The following is a 17,215-nucleotide window of genomic DNA, read 5'->3' as shown; positions in this document are numbered from 1 at the left end:
CAAGCTGTAAAAAGCCAGTGGCTGTCACATGATGCAGTGCACTGGTATTAAGCCATCTCCATGCTTCCCTTGTAGGGGCTGCACTTCAGGGACTATACATTAGCTTGGCTGTCTTAGGCAAGTGCTTGAACATCTGTAGGGATCACAGAGAAACAAGGTGATGCATAAACTACATTCCTTTGTTTCAGAAGCAGGCAAGAAATAGGGGGAAGCCAGAGAGTTCCTTTTAAATTGTAGGTTTCAAAGTAGCAGCCGTGTTAGTCTGTATCCGCAAAAAGAACAGGAGTACTTGTGGCACCTTAGAGACTAACAAATTTATTAGAGCATAAGCTTTTGTGGACTACAGCCCACTTCTTCGGATGCATATAGAGTGAAACATATATTGAGGAGATATATATACACACACATACAGAGAGCATGAACAGGTGGGAGTTGTCTTACCAACTCTGAGAGGCCAATTAAGTAAGAGAAAAAAAACCCTTTTAAAGTGATAATCAAGCTAGCCCAGTACAGACAGTTTGATAAGAAGTTTGAGAATACTTACAAGGGGAGATAGATTCAATGTTTGTAATGGCTCAGTCATTTGTGACTTTGTCCTCACCCACAACTATTTCACATTTGGGGACAATATATACCTTCAAGTCAGCGGCACTGCTATGGGTACCCGCATGGCCCCACAGTATGCCAACATTTTTGTGGCTGACTTAGAACAATGCTTCCTTAGCTCTCGTCCCCTAACGCCCCTACTCTACTTGCGCTACATTGATGACATCATCATCATCTGGACCCATGGAAAAGAAGCCCTTGAGGAATTCCACCATGATTTCAATAATTTCCATCCCACCATCAACCTCAGCCTAGATCAATCCACACAAGCGGTCCATTTCCTGGACACAACTGTGCTAATAAGCGATGGTCACATAAATACCACTCTATACCGGAAACCTACTGACCGCTACACTTACCTACATGCCTCCAGCTTCCATCCAGGACACACCACACGATCCATTGTCTACAACCAAGCTCTAAGATATAACCGCATTTGCTCCAATCCCTCAGATAGAGACAAGCATCTACAAGATCTCTATCAAGCATTCTTAAAACTACAATACCCACCTGCTGAAGTGAAAAAACAGATTGACAGAGCCAGATGAGTACCCAGAAGTCACCTCCTACAAGACAGGCCCAACAAAGAAAATAACAGAACACCACTAGCTGTCACCTTCAGCCCCCAACTAAAACCTCTCCAGCGCATCATCAGAGATCTACAACCTATCCTGAAAGATGATCCTTTACTCTCACAGATCTTGGGAGACAGACCTGTCCTCGCTTACAGACAACCCCCCAACCTAAAGCAAATACTCACCAGCAACCACACATCACTGAACAAAAACACTGACCCAGGAACCTATCCTTGTAACAAAGCCCGATGCCAACTCTGTCCACATATCTATTCAAGTGACATCATCATAGGACCTAATCACATCAGCCATACCATCAGGGGCTCATTCACCTGCACATCTACCAATGTGATATATGCCATCATGTGCCAGCAATACCCCTCTGCCATGTACATTGGCCAAACCGGACAGTCTCTACGCAAAAGAATTAATGGACACAAATCTGATATCAGGAATCATAATACTCAAAAACCAGTGGGAGAACACTTTAATCTGTCTGGTCATTCTATGACAGACCTGCGGGTGGCTATTTTACAACAGAAAAACTTCAAAAACAGACTCCAACGAGAGACTGCTGAGCTGGAATTGATATGCAAACTAGATACAATCAACTCAGGATTGAATAAGGACTGGGAATGGCTGAGCCATTACAAACATTGAATCTATCTCCCCTTGTAAGTATTCTCACACTTCTTATCAAACTTTCTGTACTGGGCTAGCTTGATTATCACTTCAAAAGTTTTTTTTTTCCCCCTCTTACTTAATTGGCCTCTCAGAGTTGGTAAGACAACTCCCGCCTGTTCACGCTCTCTGTATGTGTGTATATATATATATCCTCAATATATGTTCCATTCTATATGCATCCGAAGAAGTGGGCTGTAGTCCACGGAAGCTTATGCTCTAATAAATTTGTTAGTCTCTAAGGTGCCACAAGTACTCCTGTTCTTTTTTAAATTGTAGAGTTTTACTGCCTTCCCTCCCATACCCTTCCCACTATTATCCCAGCTATTATCCAGTGATACCGTAGAGAAGATATGCTAATTAACAGAGTTGAAGGCATTTGGTTTTCATCAGATTAAAAACACCTCAAAAAAGCATAAGAGGGGAGGCCACAAGCTGCTCCTCCACAGAACCTCTACGAAGGAGAAAATCCAAAAAAAGCAAGTGAGGTTTCTCCAAATAATCACCTTTGGAGAGTACCTCAAACCTGCCCTCCCCTTCCTCCACATGACTCCTGCAAAGAAGCATAACAAATGGGAATCCAAGTAGGAGCTGGGATGGACAACTGGTGTCCAGGCTTTGGGCTCTGTCCTTGTGACACAAAATACTGTCAGATGGTAGTTTAGAACACCTCTCTCTATAAACCCAGTTCATCTATTCACCATACCAAGGCCTCCCCAAGATCTCCAGTACCCTTTCTAGCTGTCCCCAAATGCCCCTCTTGCCCTGGATAAAATGGCATTATCCCACGAATCAGGGAATGCATCTCCCATTGCCAGATGAGATACCATCCTCCCTACATTTCACAGGAAAGCCAAATCTGAATGACTTTTGCTAACCTAGTCTGAATTGGAACTTGGTTTATGATTTACAGGTTAAAAAGTTTCTCTGTCTGCATACTGTCTCAAGATCAGAAATACTCCATAAATCTCAAAGCACTGAAGGAAAAGGAGTATTATTGCTCCCATGTTACAGAGAAAGGAAGGGATCTGCCCCAGCTAACAGAGCAAGTCAGTGGCTGACCCTAGAATGGATCCCCGTCTCTCAGCTCCCAGCCCCACGCATTTCAGCTAGACCACACTGCCTCAACTAGAATTGAAATATTTCATATCCTATTCATCTCCTGAACCAGCATGTCCACCTCATTCCACTCAGAGCTGAAACAAATATTTACGATACTAGTGGCACTTTCTGGGTAATTTGTCTGGCAGTATGAAAATATACTGACAAAGGACATGAGATCACAAGCAGTGGTGAGAGACAGATGCTATATTCCTTCGGGCTCCCAGGATTTCAGCACAAGTCCTAGTTTGACAACTTAGAGGGGTGGAAAGGAGAATGGGGGAAGGTTGTCAGATCTCTCCGTGTTTATCAGTGAGAGAAACTCCAACACAAAACACCCCACCAAAGAATCCTCCCCCTTATAAGAGGGAACTGGGCTTAAGACATCCTGAAATACTGGGACCTTGTTAAAATTTCAAGCAGTCTCTCACTCCACCCTCACCAGAAAGCACCGGACACATGGCAGGGGAGGACTCACAGGCTCGTCATGCTGCTGACTAACGAGGTCTCAGGATCACATTTTCCAGCTCCACCACTTGCTGCTGAAGAAGTGGCTCTTGGGCAACCCAAGTGGCCAATAACATGATTTAAAAGGAAAGCGGCAAAGAGGCAGAGTAAGGAGGATTGTGCGCGGTAAGCTTTGTGCGCTCTCTCACCCAGGGAGCATCTGGAGAGGATTTTCTCCAGCAGACAGAGAAGAACTCGATTACATCCAGTTAACTGTGCTCTAAACTGATTATGCATGTGCCAGGCTAATGGATTACATTAGCAAGAGGAAAAATAACATCCAATCAATCTCAATTTACTGCAGACCACACCAAGGGCTGAGAGAAGAGAAGAGAAACTGGTCCATGAACTGCCCCCACTCCTCCCATCAGCTATCAAAGCTCCATGGCACTAAAACTACACTCAAGAATGGAAACTCTGAGCTGAGGACTTCAGTGAACAGCTCTGAGTATCTACAGCCAAGTTCTTCCATGAAAATGAGCACCGAATCCATCAATGCGCTGGGCTACTCCTCTCTGGGAATCTCTCCTTTCATTGGACAGCACAATGGTAACTAAGTAAGAAGAGCTACATGACTTATACGATTTACAATGAAAGTGGTTGGGGTACCAACGCAATGAATTCCATACAAGCATTTCAGGGAATGTGTGGCTACACTAGCAGACATTTATACCTATGCTAGACCGGTAGGTGCCCGGGTTCAGTATTTTGATACCAAGGTAGTTCCTGCTCTCTCTTGCTTGAATGTTTCACTGCAACTCTCACTTCAAAGACAAATGAGATTTTAAAATCGTGACTAAGTGCTCAGGGCTGAATCTACCGAGTGTCCCTGAGAATGAATTCCTTCGCCTGTCTGGGAAAGGCCTTTCACAAGCCTCCAATATATTGTTTTAGAAAAGCGTTCCCCGCACCATCTCTTCATTTATCATTTTCCTGTTTCGGCAGGAAACAGGGAGGGAAGGAGAAAGCCAGTGCCCGCAATCTGCTTTCTCACCAGGGAGCACAACAGAGCCAGAGGGTTTGAACCAAGAAATTTTGCAGCCTGTCACCATTGTCTTGTCCTCACACAAGAGCAACAAAAATCAAATCTAAAGACTATTACAAGTTGAAATCATGATGCTTGGTACATGAGTTTTAATTCTGAAGACAGACCACTTTATTTAGATGTCCTCTCCTAGCCTCTGAGAGATCTCTCCTGTTCCCACATTCACCCCAAATTCCCTCTCATACATATCCCAGCTTCTTTGACTTTACTAAAATAGGATACTTGAAAGCAGAGAAATAGGAGTGAACTTAGTCATCTTCAGAGCCGAGCTGTGCCGTGCCATGCCATGCCACGGATAACAGCGATGTTCAGAGGAGCCCCGGTCACATCCGCTGGGCCTGCAGCTCCAGGAGCTTCCTCAGGGCATGCCCTGTTCATACTAGCTGAGTCTCCAGTCGTTCTAGCCTAGGCTAAATTATTCAACCCTCCTATCACTTTCCCCTCTCCCCCTGAAATTCCTGGAGTAATCCATTTCCTGGAACAACTCCCTATGTTAAAAACCGCACATTTCCTCCTTAGTCTGGGGGGACAAACAGGGAGAGATGCAAAGTTTTGAACTCACCTGAGACAGCAAAAAGGCATGGCAGGTTTAGAAAATGAAAGAAATAGGGTACAAAATGAGACCGCCTAGTCTAATCCAAAATTATAGACCCCTTTAGGGTTATAGGGAGAGGAAAGGAGAAAAGACAGACAGAGAATATAAAATTGAGCTAAATGAGAAGACAGCGAGGTACAGAGCATGTGTAAGTGAGTAGAAGGTATGCGAAGTGAGGCTGCTTAGATTTATGGCGATTTGTACCTGATTGTTCATACTAAAGCCATTATGGGATGATTAGAGAAAAAGGTGAAGCTTTAAGTCCAGTGAAAATCAATAAAAACGTCTGGAGCAATTCTGCTGCGCGAGTGAAAGGACTATTTACTGTATCTGGAGCTTCTCTTGGGTTACAGCCTACAGGGTTTGGGTGGGGGGAGGGGGGAAATGAGGCAGGAGAGGAAAAGATGGTTACAGAAGGGACAGAAAATTGGAGGCAAGAGGAAAAAAAGACAAAAACCAAGATAGCAGTCATGCAGCAACATGTAACGTGGAAGGTGAGTGGTAATGAAAGGCTGTGACATATCGTCCTAGGGAAGCTGTCAGTTTGACCAGGCCTTCAGTCAACTACATGTATAGAATTTGTTCTCGCTCCTTTCCAGCAGGCTCAAGCAGTGGTTCAAGAACACATCCTTAGCACTCCTATATACACACCGCGCAAAAGAAACAGGGCACTGGCAGCTTCTTTGACACTCCCCACACGCATTCTCCATTCTAGCATGAGCACACTGCCTGGAGTTCCTGCTTGGATGGGAGTAGCTTTTTGAAAGTTGTTTGCAAGGATGAGCAACCTGACATAAGGCAAACCCTAGCTAGCAGAATCCCTTCCGAGATTAGCAGTGAGAAAGCATTTGTTGGGATGCAATTTTCAGACAGGACTGATGATTTTGGATGTGCAATGTCACACACCTTAAAGGGATCTAATTTTCAGAGGACTGGTGCTCAACCTCTCAAGTTGGGCACCCAACAGTCACTATCACTTTTGAAAAGCTTGGCCTAAGGCTTTCGGAGCCCAGAAGAGTTGCTAGCAAAGTGCAAGCCGACAAGGTGTGTGATCCCAGTGAGCCTGGGGCCAAGCCCCGCGGAGGTACTAGACTGAATGGGTTTAAAATCCCACTCTCACCGTAGTTCAGATTTGACAGTCGGGTCCCCCACAAGGAAGATAAAGAGCTATCACGCCTCACCTTGTACAGCTTCAGGCTGGCCTCATGCCTGGAGTTAACTGTGTGCAGACGCAGTTTCTCCAGACTGTTGGTGTAGTAGTCACAGGCATTACACTTCAGATGCACGGGGTTCCCGATGGCCACACATTTCAGCCTCCACTCGTTGGCCTTGCCACCCTCCTTGATGTGCGCTACTAGTTGGTACTTCTGCACGTGCTTATCAGTTTTGCAGTGGAGCTGGAAGTTTGCCTTGAGTTGTGTGTTGTAGCGGCACAACTTGCATTGGTATGAGTCCCCCATCACTGCCTTCCACTCATCCTCAGGTAGGGTGCGCTCCACATTCATGTGCAGCCCCAGCATGTCCAGGTTGTCTGTAGTGAACTTGTTGCACACAGCACACTGGAAGAGCTTCAGTGATGGGTCATTTGTTTGTGTGAAGCTCTCACCCAGGTTCATTAGCTCCTCGGACACCAGCTGCCCGCCCCCCAGCCGCATGTCCAGGGGGATCTCTCCACCCACTGCACAAAGGAGAGAGAAAAATACAAGTCAGAAAAGCTGGATCCTGTACCCCCCATGACAGGAGCAGAGCAGAACATTCACTCCCCCAGCATGCCCCATAATATGCCCACCAGGTTGTGGGTCAGAAGCAAAACACAACAGGACTTCTCACCCCTTGCCCAGGCCTCTGCCCTGCTGGTATCCCGGGCCAGGCACAAAAGTGCCAGCTGCCTGGGTCTACAGCCATTGGGCCCGGAGCACAACAGTCCCTTGTTGCCCAGCCCAGTACCTGCTGGCCCTTGGGCCAGGAGCACAGCAGGTCCTCGCCAGCCACAGAGAAAATAAATGCGAGTCCCAACAGATTTTAGGAGGGGAAAGTCTCCACTGTACTGCTCTGTGGAAAAACTGTCTGACACTCTCCCACTTGCAGGCTCTATCACCTATGTGGTCACCTCTCAAAAAATCGGACAGTTCTCTTCAGGCAGGCACGGACACAGGGAAGAGACAAGAAAGGTCACCCATGGGACATCCAAACCCAGCCCCTGCTGAATAAGAGACTCTCTGGCCATGATGCACAGCAGCACAAGCAGTGTGATTAGGAAGTTATGCTGCAGCAGCACCAAAAGTAATTCATTTCTGCAACTAGCAAGAGCCGACAGCTGCAGCTCCCTAAAAGTACCATGCTCTTAGCAGGAAGCCTCAGCACTTGTCTGAAACAAAAATTCAGGATGGTAGATACGCTCACGGAAAGTCCTGGCCGGGGGGAGAGCTTATGGCCAAAGAAAGGATGACGGCTAATAACGGGAAGTACAAGTATGCGTATGTGTGTCAGAGAAAAAGTCAGCAGGACGCATGCTCTCTCTCTCTTGCTCTGTCATATCCCCGCTCTTCAAATTATCACTGACCCAGCTAAACCAAGAGCTGACCTCCATTCACTTATAGTAAATGGATACAGCGAGCTCTTCTTTAGATCGTCAGAAAGGCGTGAGGATGTGGAAGGAGGGAAGACTCCTCTCCATTACCTGGGATCTCATACCGAAGCAAATAGCCCAACCACCAGCCTCCATGGGGGAGCTCTGCTCAGCTTTCCTCCCCCCACATTTCAGCTAGTTTGGGTTTGCTTTTTTCCCCCTCTTCAACAACTAAGCCTGACTGCGTGCCAGCTCAGTTTAAGGGGTTATTTTTAAGTCTGATTAGCCTTCAAGTCTAAAGCTAATCAAAAAAGGGAGATTTTACTTGTTTTCCTTTCTAGGCTATCAGTCATTTGCGGAGGAACAGCCAGCATCGGGAGCGGTCTCAATTTGCCGAGCAGGCGTGCAACCTGTGCAGAATCCAGAAATCTGCACAAACCTTTTCTAAGACAAGTGCTCCTGGATGGTGGAGGCTAGTTTTCAATGCACTGCGTGTGCTGCCTCTCTTCCCTGCGGAGATGCATGGCCATAATGATAGTTACATCTCTAGTCAGGGAAGAGCCATGAAGCCTTTAGTTCCGTCTGCTTGCAAGGCACAGGCAACTGGGGCAGGCGTCCCATGCCCAGTAGCACACACAACGCTCACAGACAGGAGACAAGGCTAATGAGGGAAAAGTCCAGCTTGCTGGCACATGCACTCCTTTCGACGTGCCAGGGCATGCATGGATTAGGGGCCTTTCCTCTATCTAGGTACGTTTTTCATCCCCACCATTGTACTGTCTGATCATCTACTCCCTCTCCTGCCAGGGCAGTATTATGCACCCAAGGGCACTTGCTAGTGCACAAACCACTCATTTTTAGTGTCCCAAACAACTAGGCTTCCTCTGCTTCCCCTGGGAGACTTTTCCACAGCCTACCTACCCAGTCAGGCCATTTTTCCTGACATGCAACCTAGCCTCTCTCTTCTGAGCTAGTCCATCCCAATCACGTTCCACAATGAGGAATGCTGAATGGAAATGGAGTCCCCAGAATAGCCAGTGTTCTACTCAAACCTACAAGCCACAGGCAGGTCTGGGATTCAATGGAAAAAAAGGGGCAAAGCACCTCGTACCTGCCAAAACAAGGACTATGAATATGTTTATAAGCAGCAAATAAAAAAGAAGGGACAGATGACTAAGGAAGTGAGGAGGAAGGGGCTTAAAAGGCATCCATGCAGAACAAAGCCACTCTAATAGACCCAAAGTAAAAGATTTATCCTAACACCTAGAATTGTCCAGTGCTTATTGGCAAGGGCAGGGACTCTGCCCCGCAACTCCTAGCTCAAGATTTGTAGCCATGATTCCTAATGCCATAAAGTGCACAAGTCACAAATCACTTCCCAAACGAGCTTAGACTCATTCAAGATGCTCGTATTCAGCTGGAGTCACTCAAGAGTAGGACACCAGCTAGGTTACTCCCACTTCCTCTCAGAAACACTTCCCTAGAGCTTAAGGTAGGCAGGGCTGGGGACTTTGACGGGGGTATGTCTCAGGAAACCCTAAACATGTTGACTCCCCATAATGTTAATAATGTCAACAAGCTACATTATAAATGTTTCTATATAGTTTCTACTGGCAACCCGGAACAATTAAAAAAAGTCACAGCAAAGACAAAACCATTGCCACCTTCCGCAAGGACACAAGCTGGGACAACAGATACGTGGAAGAAAATTGTAATTATTTTTTGTTTGTAGTGCCTTCCATTCCTCAGTTTTCCTTTTCTTTTCCTTTTTGATGTTCTGTGTTCTCTCCTCTCTCAAATAAACAGATGTTTTGAAAATTTAAGATAATCAAGCCCCTCTGTGCGGCAATAAGCTACATTGCTACAGGGGTATAGGGAAAAGATGCTGGCGTCTTGGGAACCCAAAACATAGTGCCTTAGGAGTAACGGTCTTAGACCAAGCTAGCCTGTCCAATCTCAATGGATGAAGAAGATTACAAATGACGGAGTTCAGTAAAAAGGAGGTCAGGTCAGAGGAATGTAGGATAAAGTAGGTGCTCTCCTTGTATATGTAACTTCTGAAAGCAGTGTCAAATAATTGTGGTTATAGTGAACTGGGGTGCAGAGAAAGGGTCATTTCAGCTGGTAAATGCTACAGACCCTTGCCAGAGCTGATCTGGTAGAGTTCTATTATGCTTCACTGAATCATATTGGATTGGCAATAGGAAGCTCAAATACACATGGATAGATGCATATTGTGTGCACTATAGCAAGGGTTCCTGTAGGTGAAGATACAGTTGTGTCCTTTAACTGACTATAACAGCGTATCAGACTTTCAAGAAGAGATTTAGCCCATCATTCCAAATTCTAACTTTATTCTTAGATAGTAAATTCCTTGGTGCAAGGACTGTGCCTTTACTGACAACTGTGATGCCAACATGCATGCGTATATGTATAATAAAGTCTTGTTTTCAGGTAATAAAGTACCGTTAATATGCCTGTTCAGAGAACATGCTGTGTGGATGACAAACCCTCTTCAAAATAAACAGATCACCTCCCTTCCCTACACAAGCCAACCTTTGTCCGACCCTTTCTATCCTAACAACTCTCGGTGCTCAAGCTTTGAGTTCAGATCTCAAACCAGCATCCATTGCAACCATCTCTACTCGCCCCCTTCACCAAGCAAATACCACTCACTCTACAGGCATCTATCACAACTGTCAATCACGTTTATCCTGACCTACCAATTGTCAATATATTTCACTTCTCCAGATCCAGACCCCCATAACCAACATCTACCCTCTCTAATACAATGCAACTTCCAAGCATCAGACCTCCCCCTTTCTCATTAAACCCCCCTTCAATAGTATGCTTCACCCTCTCCAAACTAAGGAGGGAGTATAAGGTGCCTTTGCTGCGGGTACTGGAGAACCCTTAACAATCCAATCAGCGATGTTCACCCATTGCATCCTCTCTCAGTGGCTTCAGTGTTTCCCTATTCAATTCATCCACAGAGTTTCCTGAAGTTCACAAGAAATACATAGGAACACAAGAGGGTGCCAAGATTTTCTGAAGATAAGAAAAAGTTAGGGTGAGAATGGAGAAGGGTCTCTATCCCTTTCATGGTTCACCAAACTATGTATGTATTGCGTGGAAGGCCATAGATATTTCAGAATAGGATTGGAGAAAAAAGATTGGGATGGATAGCACCTCATCCACCCACAGAGCCTAATGGCAAAAAGAAAATCCCTCTCCCCCCCCACACACAGACATGACAGCAGCAAAAACAGGAAAACACTTCAACCTCACCTAGAGATGGAGCCATAGTTGCCATAGGATTGGTGGGATCGAGTTGGTATCCACCCATCATGAACTGGGCATCGGATGAAGTGCTGTCCATCTTCAGGTTGGGTAGATTCATGTTTTGTGCCAGGTAGTACTGGTACAGCTCAGCCTCAGCTGGGGAGGGCAGGCTGCCAAGGCCCATATGCCGGTTGTGTTGGATTTGGGTCATATTCTGCTGAAGCAGCATCATATTGTGCATATGCTTCTCACTGGTCATATGAATGCGAAGGTTCCTCGCGACATTGGTTTCGTAGTCACACACCTCACACCGCCAGGTGGGTTTGGTTTTTGGTTTGGTGGGTGAGGGGGCCCCACAGGTGCTACCAATGTTTGCTGCCGCAGCTGCTGCCGCTGCCGCAGCTGCTGCCGCTGCCCCAGCAGCGTGACTGAAGACTTGCTCTCCCCCTCCATTCTGCAGGTTTTGCATGTTGTTGAGATGCTTGTCGGACTGCATATGAATACTGAGGTTGCCTTTGGTAGTAGTGGAGTAGTTACAGACCTCACAGCGAAAAGGCTTGTAACCACAAGTGTAGCTCTCGCCCCGTGCCAACCGGGGGTGTGGCTGCCCACTCTTGCAGTACACACATGAGCCACCTGGCTCGGGGTGCTTCTCCTTCATGTGTGCCTCAAGTGTCTGCTGGTATTTGTAGTGCCAATTGCACTTGGGACACTTGAGTGTCTTACACGAGTTGCGAGAGTGCATCATGGTCATGTGGCCGCCTAGTGATCGTGAGGAGCCCAGGACGGTGTCACACTTTGGGCACTCCACGCCACTCCCCGAGGGGCACTCCCCACCCCCAAGCTCACAGAGGGGACCAGCATGCTGGTGATGGGAGATGTAGCTCCCATCCTCACCCTCTGCACTCTCATTTGGTTCTGGTGCTGTGGCATTGTCTTTATTGGCACTTTCATCGATGAAGTCCAACCTCCTGCTGCCCTCTGCCACGCTGGCTCCACCGCCCTCATTGTTAAAGCTTAAACGACTCCTCCTGTTTGCACCATCAAAGACAAAGGAAGAAGCAGAATTAGAACTAGAAGAAGCTGTGCTCCTTGACAGGGTCTGGAACACGTTAGGCATTAAGGGAGAGTTAGAAATGCTTTGGTTTGAGAGAGCAGGGTCCTTTTTGCTGCTGCTACCTGCCACAGCCCCAGACTCTTCATGGGGCCTATCTTCCAATTCATCCTCCAACTCGCTTGGAAACAGTCCTTTGCAACCCTCATCGTCGTCGTCTTCCTCCTCCTCCTCCTCCTCTTCCTCCTCCTCCTCCTCCACATCCTCCTCGTCTTCATCCTCCACCTCCTCAGCTGGCTCTGCCTTTTCCGAGAGGCTATCCTGGTCACCCATTTCTTGCTTCTCACTATCTGCTGCCCCAGGGTCTTTTCCCTCTGAGGATTTGGTAGGACTGGAAGCCAGCGGGCCCAGGGGGACTGAGGTAATTGGGGTTTTCAGAGCCGAGCTGGTCAGCCCACCAAGGTTCAAGAGGGCACCAGGCGCCAAGATGCCTGATGGTGGCTGCTCTGCTCCACTGGCAGTGCCAGTCTGGAGAGCCTCTTCCCCTTCCATTCGAATGCCACTGAATTTACCGTAAAAGCTGTGTCCAGGGCCTATGAGGTTAGCTGCGGAAACTAAAGGGTGTTGAAAGTTTTTGTTTTTTGGTTCCAGAAAACTTACAAGGGGTTCCTTGTCTTTGCCTATCCCTTGGATGATAGCGGAGATGTTCTTATTGCTAAGAATTTTCCGCTCCTCCTCACTCAGAGTCATTCGATGGTCATGCACTGCATGGGTCACAAATGAGCGGACATACCCAAAGGAGAGCTTGCACAAGAAACACATCAGTATGGGCTTCCTCTTCCCATAGAGCACAAAGCCATCAAATTTGGACAGGTCCACATTGTTGGGAACATCTTTGGATACACAGGAGCTTTTGGCAGAACCGTCGCTGTTCAGGTAATCCTTGTTGCTTTTGTGTCGCACATCAAAAACGCGGAAGCTGTGCAAGACGGGGCTGATGCCCGTCAGGGCTGAGGTATTCGGGAAGGACTGGTCTGAGCCCTCAAACCATTTCCCGAAGGATGAGGCTATGTGGAAAGTATTAATGATCTGTGGGTACACGGGTGCAGCAGAGGAGGGTTCTCCTTGTTTGCCCCCAGCGTTGGGTAGAGAGTTCATAACGAACGAAGGGAGAGCCCCACTGCCACTGCCACAGGCTCCCCCACTTTGGATCAACTGGTTGACGCTTTCAACAATATACGCGGAGCCATCTGGCTGGTAGACTATTTCTCCAGCAAGGTTCTCCACGTCACTCTCCTCGTCCCCCTCCTCACTGGTATCGCTCCCACTTTCCTCCCTCAGTGGAAGAGGTGGGCGGGCACTGGGGCAATGGTGCTCCATATAGGTCTGTAAACTGGCGAAGGAGGCCAAGCATTCGTTGCAGCTGACCTCTTTGCTAGTGGACTCAGTGTTGGGGCCAGCTGAGTTGGTGCTGTCTGGAATGCGCTCATTAAAGGGGACCCTCAGGCTGTCTAGGGCCCCGTGGTTTTCGGTTGTGGACTGCTCCATGCTACTGGGTTTGTCAGGGAGGTGGGTGCTGTTGAGTTCAGTCCATTGCTGGTGCTGAGGGATGCCACACCCATTGTCCTTCCCAGAGATGACAGGCGAGTCACAGCCTTCCATGGTAAGGCCTGCATGGAGCTTTCATTGCACCCACTACGGCTTGGACCTAAAGGCAAAGAGAGAGTGGGGAGACAGAAAGAAAGAGAAAGGCGAATAAGTTAGAGAAGGCACACACCGCGTTTCCACACAGCAGTCACTATAATGCACACAGTCCATTTAATCCTAGAGCATCCAAAGCCCTGGAGGGGAGATAGCGCCCCACTAATAAGCTTCTGAAATGCAAGACCTAACCCAAGGTAATGAGGATAATGCAAAGGAACTGAAGCCAGGGAGAACAACCATGTTGGGGGCTGAAAGAGCACTACAACCAGTTCCTCACTGGAGGAAGAAAAGGTGGCCTTGCCCCTCTTTTGCTACTCAGTGATGGAGGTAGAAAAAGTAAGAGCTGGACTGAGGCACTGGGCGTGGCCGGGGTGCAGTGACCCTGCCAAAGACTAGTAACTGCACTGTATCCCTAAGCAGCTTAGGCTCTCTTTAAAAATGATGCAATTTAAGCCGATTTTAAACTAGAAAAGCCTTTGAGTGGAAACAGAATTAAGAAGCTACAATGAAATAATGTAAGTAACAGCTGCAACATTAAACCTCTATGAAGAACGTGCTACAGAGGCCCTCCCACTCTCCTTACTACCACGGGAATTAATACACTTTCCTAGCACACACGTACAGAGCAAGTGACTCCTGAACTTGGATCCTGCCATTTCAAGACACATTCTTCTGTTAAAAGTCCTGGTAATAGAGAGAACATTGCTGTACCCTTCACACATCATCTTTGCCACAGACCACCAAGACCTGGACCAACTCCCAAGGTCCTCAAACTCACAGGACACTATCTGGATATCTAAGCAGTTAAATTCAGCCAAGCATATAGCAGAGTGGGGGGGGGAGCGATAGCTCAGTGGTTTGAGCATTGGCCTGCTAAACCCAGGGTTGTGAGTTCAATCCTTGAGGGGGCCACTTAGGGATCTGGGGCAAAAATCAGTACTTGGTCCTGCTAGTGAAGGCAGGGGGCTGGACTGGATGACCTTTCAAGGTCCCTTCCAGTTCTAGGAGATAGGTCTATCTCCATATATTATATAAAGAGTGGATATGAAATTATTTAAGAATGTAGAAATTGCCAAACCAGATCAAATCCAGGGCCCATTTTAGCCAGTATCCTGTATCAGGAGCCAGTATCAAAGGAGGTAAGAAACTCCATCGTGCACAACCTGCTCATGGGTGAAGTTTCTTTCCAACCCATCTCTATTAATGGTTGGCTATGCCCTGAAGCATGAGAGTTTACACCTCTCCCATTTTTTTCTACTGTCTAATATAACTAGACGTCCTCATCAGCTGTAAGTGTCTAATCCTTTCTGAATCCTATTAAGGCCTTGATCTCAGTGATATTCTGTGACAATGAGTTCTACAGGTTAATCGTGCATTATTTAAAACCATTATTTCCCTTTATTGCTTTAAACATATTACCTTCCAATTCCACTGGACATCCCCTTGTTCTTGCATTATGAGAAAAAGAAGAACAGAAAGACGAAATGACCTCTAGGCCATGCAAACAGTAAATGATGGGACAAAGAGCAATAGATGGAACTGAAAGATGGTACAGAACATCTTTTTCCCAGACAAATGGATTGATCTTTAAAAAAGCCCACCACACACACACACACACTTATTTGATGAACGATAGGGCAGATGCAATACCTTTGGATTTCTGTTTTATACTTCTTTACAAAACGTATTCCACTCAGCTTGAACTGAACTGTGACATGAACTGAAAATCAGTTAAAAGAGCCAGCAGAAGTGAAAGTGGTGGCTGGTCCCAACTTCTCCCTCAAGTTCATTTCAACTGTCCTTTCCGAAACTGACAGAAGTCTAACTTCAACCTGGCAAACCCAGCTATGGGCAACTCAGGTGTAAGTCTGTAAACAAAGGAAAGGACACACACATTGTATCTAAGGAGGAGAAGAGCCAAACGCTGCGCCTCGCACGAAGCACTGCAGCATTTCACAAGAGTTAGCTGTGCCAGCTCTGGGCAAGTCTTATGATCCCTTCACTCCACCGTGGCTCTGTTTGAAGCCATTCAGCATTACAGAGCACTGGGCGTACTGGATGCGTATCTGCACATGCGTAACGAGTCCTAGGGTCATCCTACAATGCTCCTGCCCAGCCTTGTGTTCCACTTGCTCCAAGGTTCACTAGAGGTCCCCAGTTCTAGCTATACCCACCTCTCGTTCAAAAACATGGCTTTAACCATCATCCTTACGCCGATGACTTTCAGATTTACCTTGCTACTTCAGACAAGTCTCCTGTCCAAGCTAAAATCTCTTTCTGGCAGACACCCCTTTGTGGATGTCCAGCTAGCAACTCAATTCTACATGGCCAAAACTACATGACCTGCCCGTCCCAACTCCTATCAGTCATCACCCCCACCATCCTCTTCATCACTCAGGCCCATAATCTCTACTTCTCTCTCTAGGCCCATACATTCAAGCTGTGTAAATTCTACCACTTTTTCCTGCTCAACAGCTCTAAGAGTCAGCTTTTTCCTCTAGCTATAAAACTCATCCAAGCCCACAGTATCTCATGTCTTTACTGTTACAACCATCTCTTTGCTGTTCTTAATAAATGCCATCAAATCTATTCAAAATGCTGCTGGAGAAGTCATCTTCCTGGCTTGTTATTTCAGCCATGTTACCCTACTACACCCCTTTGCATCCTGGCACAGGCCCCATTCCCCATTATATCAAACAAAGCACTTAGCTGGACATTTAAGGTCCTTCATGGACTACCCCCCTTCCTACTTTTCATCTTATATGCTACTGAGCCATCAACCTCCATCCCTGGGCCAAAGCTGCCAGCCACAATTGCCAATCTGACAAATTTTCAAACAAGCATCTTGGTGCTCTCCCGCATGGTGCCACTTTTTCCTGGGAGACGCTCCCTGTAAAAATCCACAGTGGCAGTATGTTATCCTCTGACTTTCCTTGAAATTCACCTATGACAATATCTACAATCACCTGAAGACAGCAATGCAGCTGGCGTCCAGTGGCTGCTGCTCCTGTCTCACTATTACCTCACGTTCCCACAATCCGCTGCATCCACTGGTTGTGTCTTCTCTGATAAGCCCTTAGGGGCAGAGTACACACAGTACCTAGCACAACAAGGCCCTGGTCCTGGATCAGAGCCGCTAGGCACAACCACAACGCAAACAGCCACCAACAACTAACAACGGACTGCCAATCAGTAGGAGCTTGCTGCAAATCATGACAAGCCGGTTTGGGTTATGTACTTAGAGGCATCGCCACACGGATAGAGGAGGCAGGAATTCCTTTCCGTAGAGCTCTGGTGCAACTGCAACGGACATACAAAAGTCATTGCTAAGCACCTCATTACCACAATGAGCACAGAAACCAGAGCTCAGAAACCTCATCTAGAGCATGCTTAAGCCAATGCAGGGATTGTTCCTGCAGTGCTACTGAACTGTCCAGGCTAGTTGTGAATGTCCCAAGTACGGAGTTTCCCTGGGAGATTATTTCAAACCCTAATA

The 17,215-nt window shown here is 47.0% G+C and overlaps 1 protein-coding gene across 5 annotated transcripts in view; it reads right to left on the bottom strand.

Annotated features, from left to right (window-relative positions):
- ZFHX3 (zinc finger homeobox 3) overlaps window positions 1–17,215 on the bottom strand; it is a 345,739-nt gene that overhangs the window by 180,026 nt on the left and 148,498 nt on the right. For 3 of the 5 annotated variants that reach the window (XM_065567681.1, XM_065567683.1, XM_065567682.1), the window contains 2 exons: window positions 10,968–13,723; window positions 6,292–6,788 (listed from right to left, as the gene is read on the bottom strand). In XM_065567681.1, coding sequence (XP_065423753.1) covers window positions 6,292–6,788; window positions 10,968–13,677 — 3,207 coding nt within the window. In that variant the 5' untranslated portion in view covers window positions 13,678–13,723. The remainder of the gene's footprint in view (window positions 1–6,291; window positions 6,789–10,967; window positions 13,724–17,215) is intronic. The other 2 variants (XM_065567684.1, XM_065567685.1) reach the window with 1 other exon arrangement.

This window comes from Chrysemys picta, chromosome 14 (genome assembly GCF_011386835.1).
Source record: "Chrysemys picta bellii isolate R12L10 chromosome 14, ASM1138683v2, whole genome shotgun sequence".
NCBI lineage: Eukaryota > Metazoa > Chordata > Testudines > Emydidae > Chrysemys > Chrysemys picta.
The sequence above is the reverse complement of the archived record's forward strand: the minus strand, read 5'-3'. Positions and strand labels throughout refer to the sequence as shown.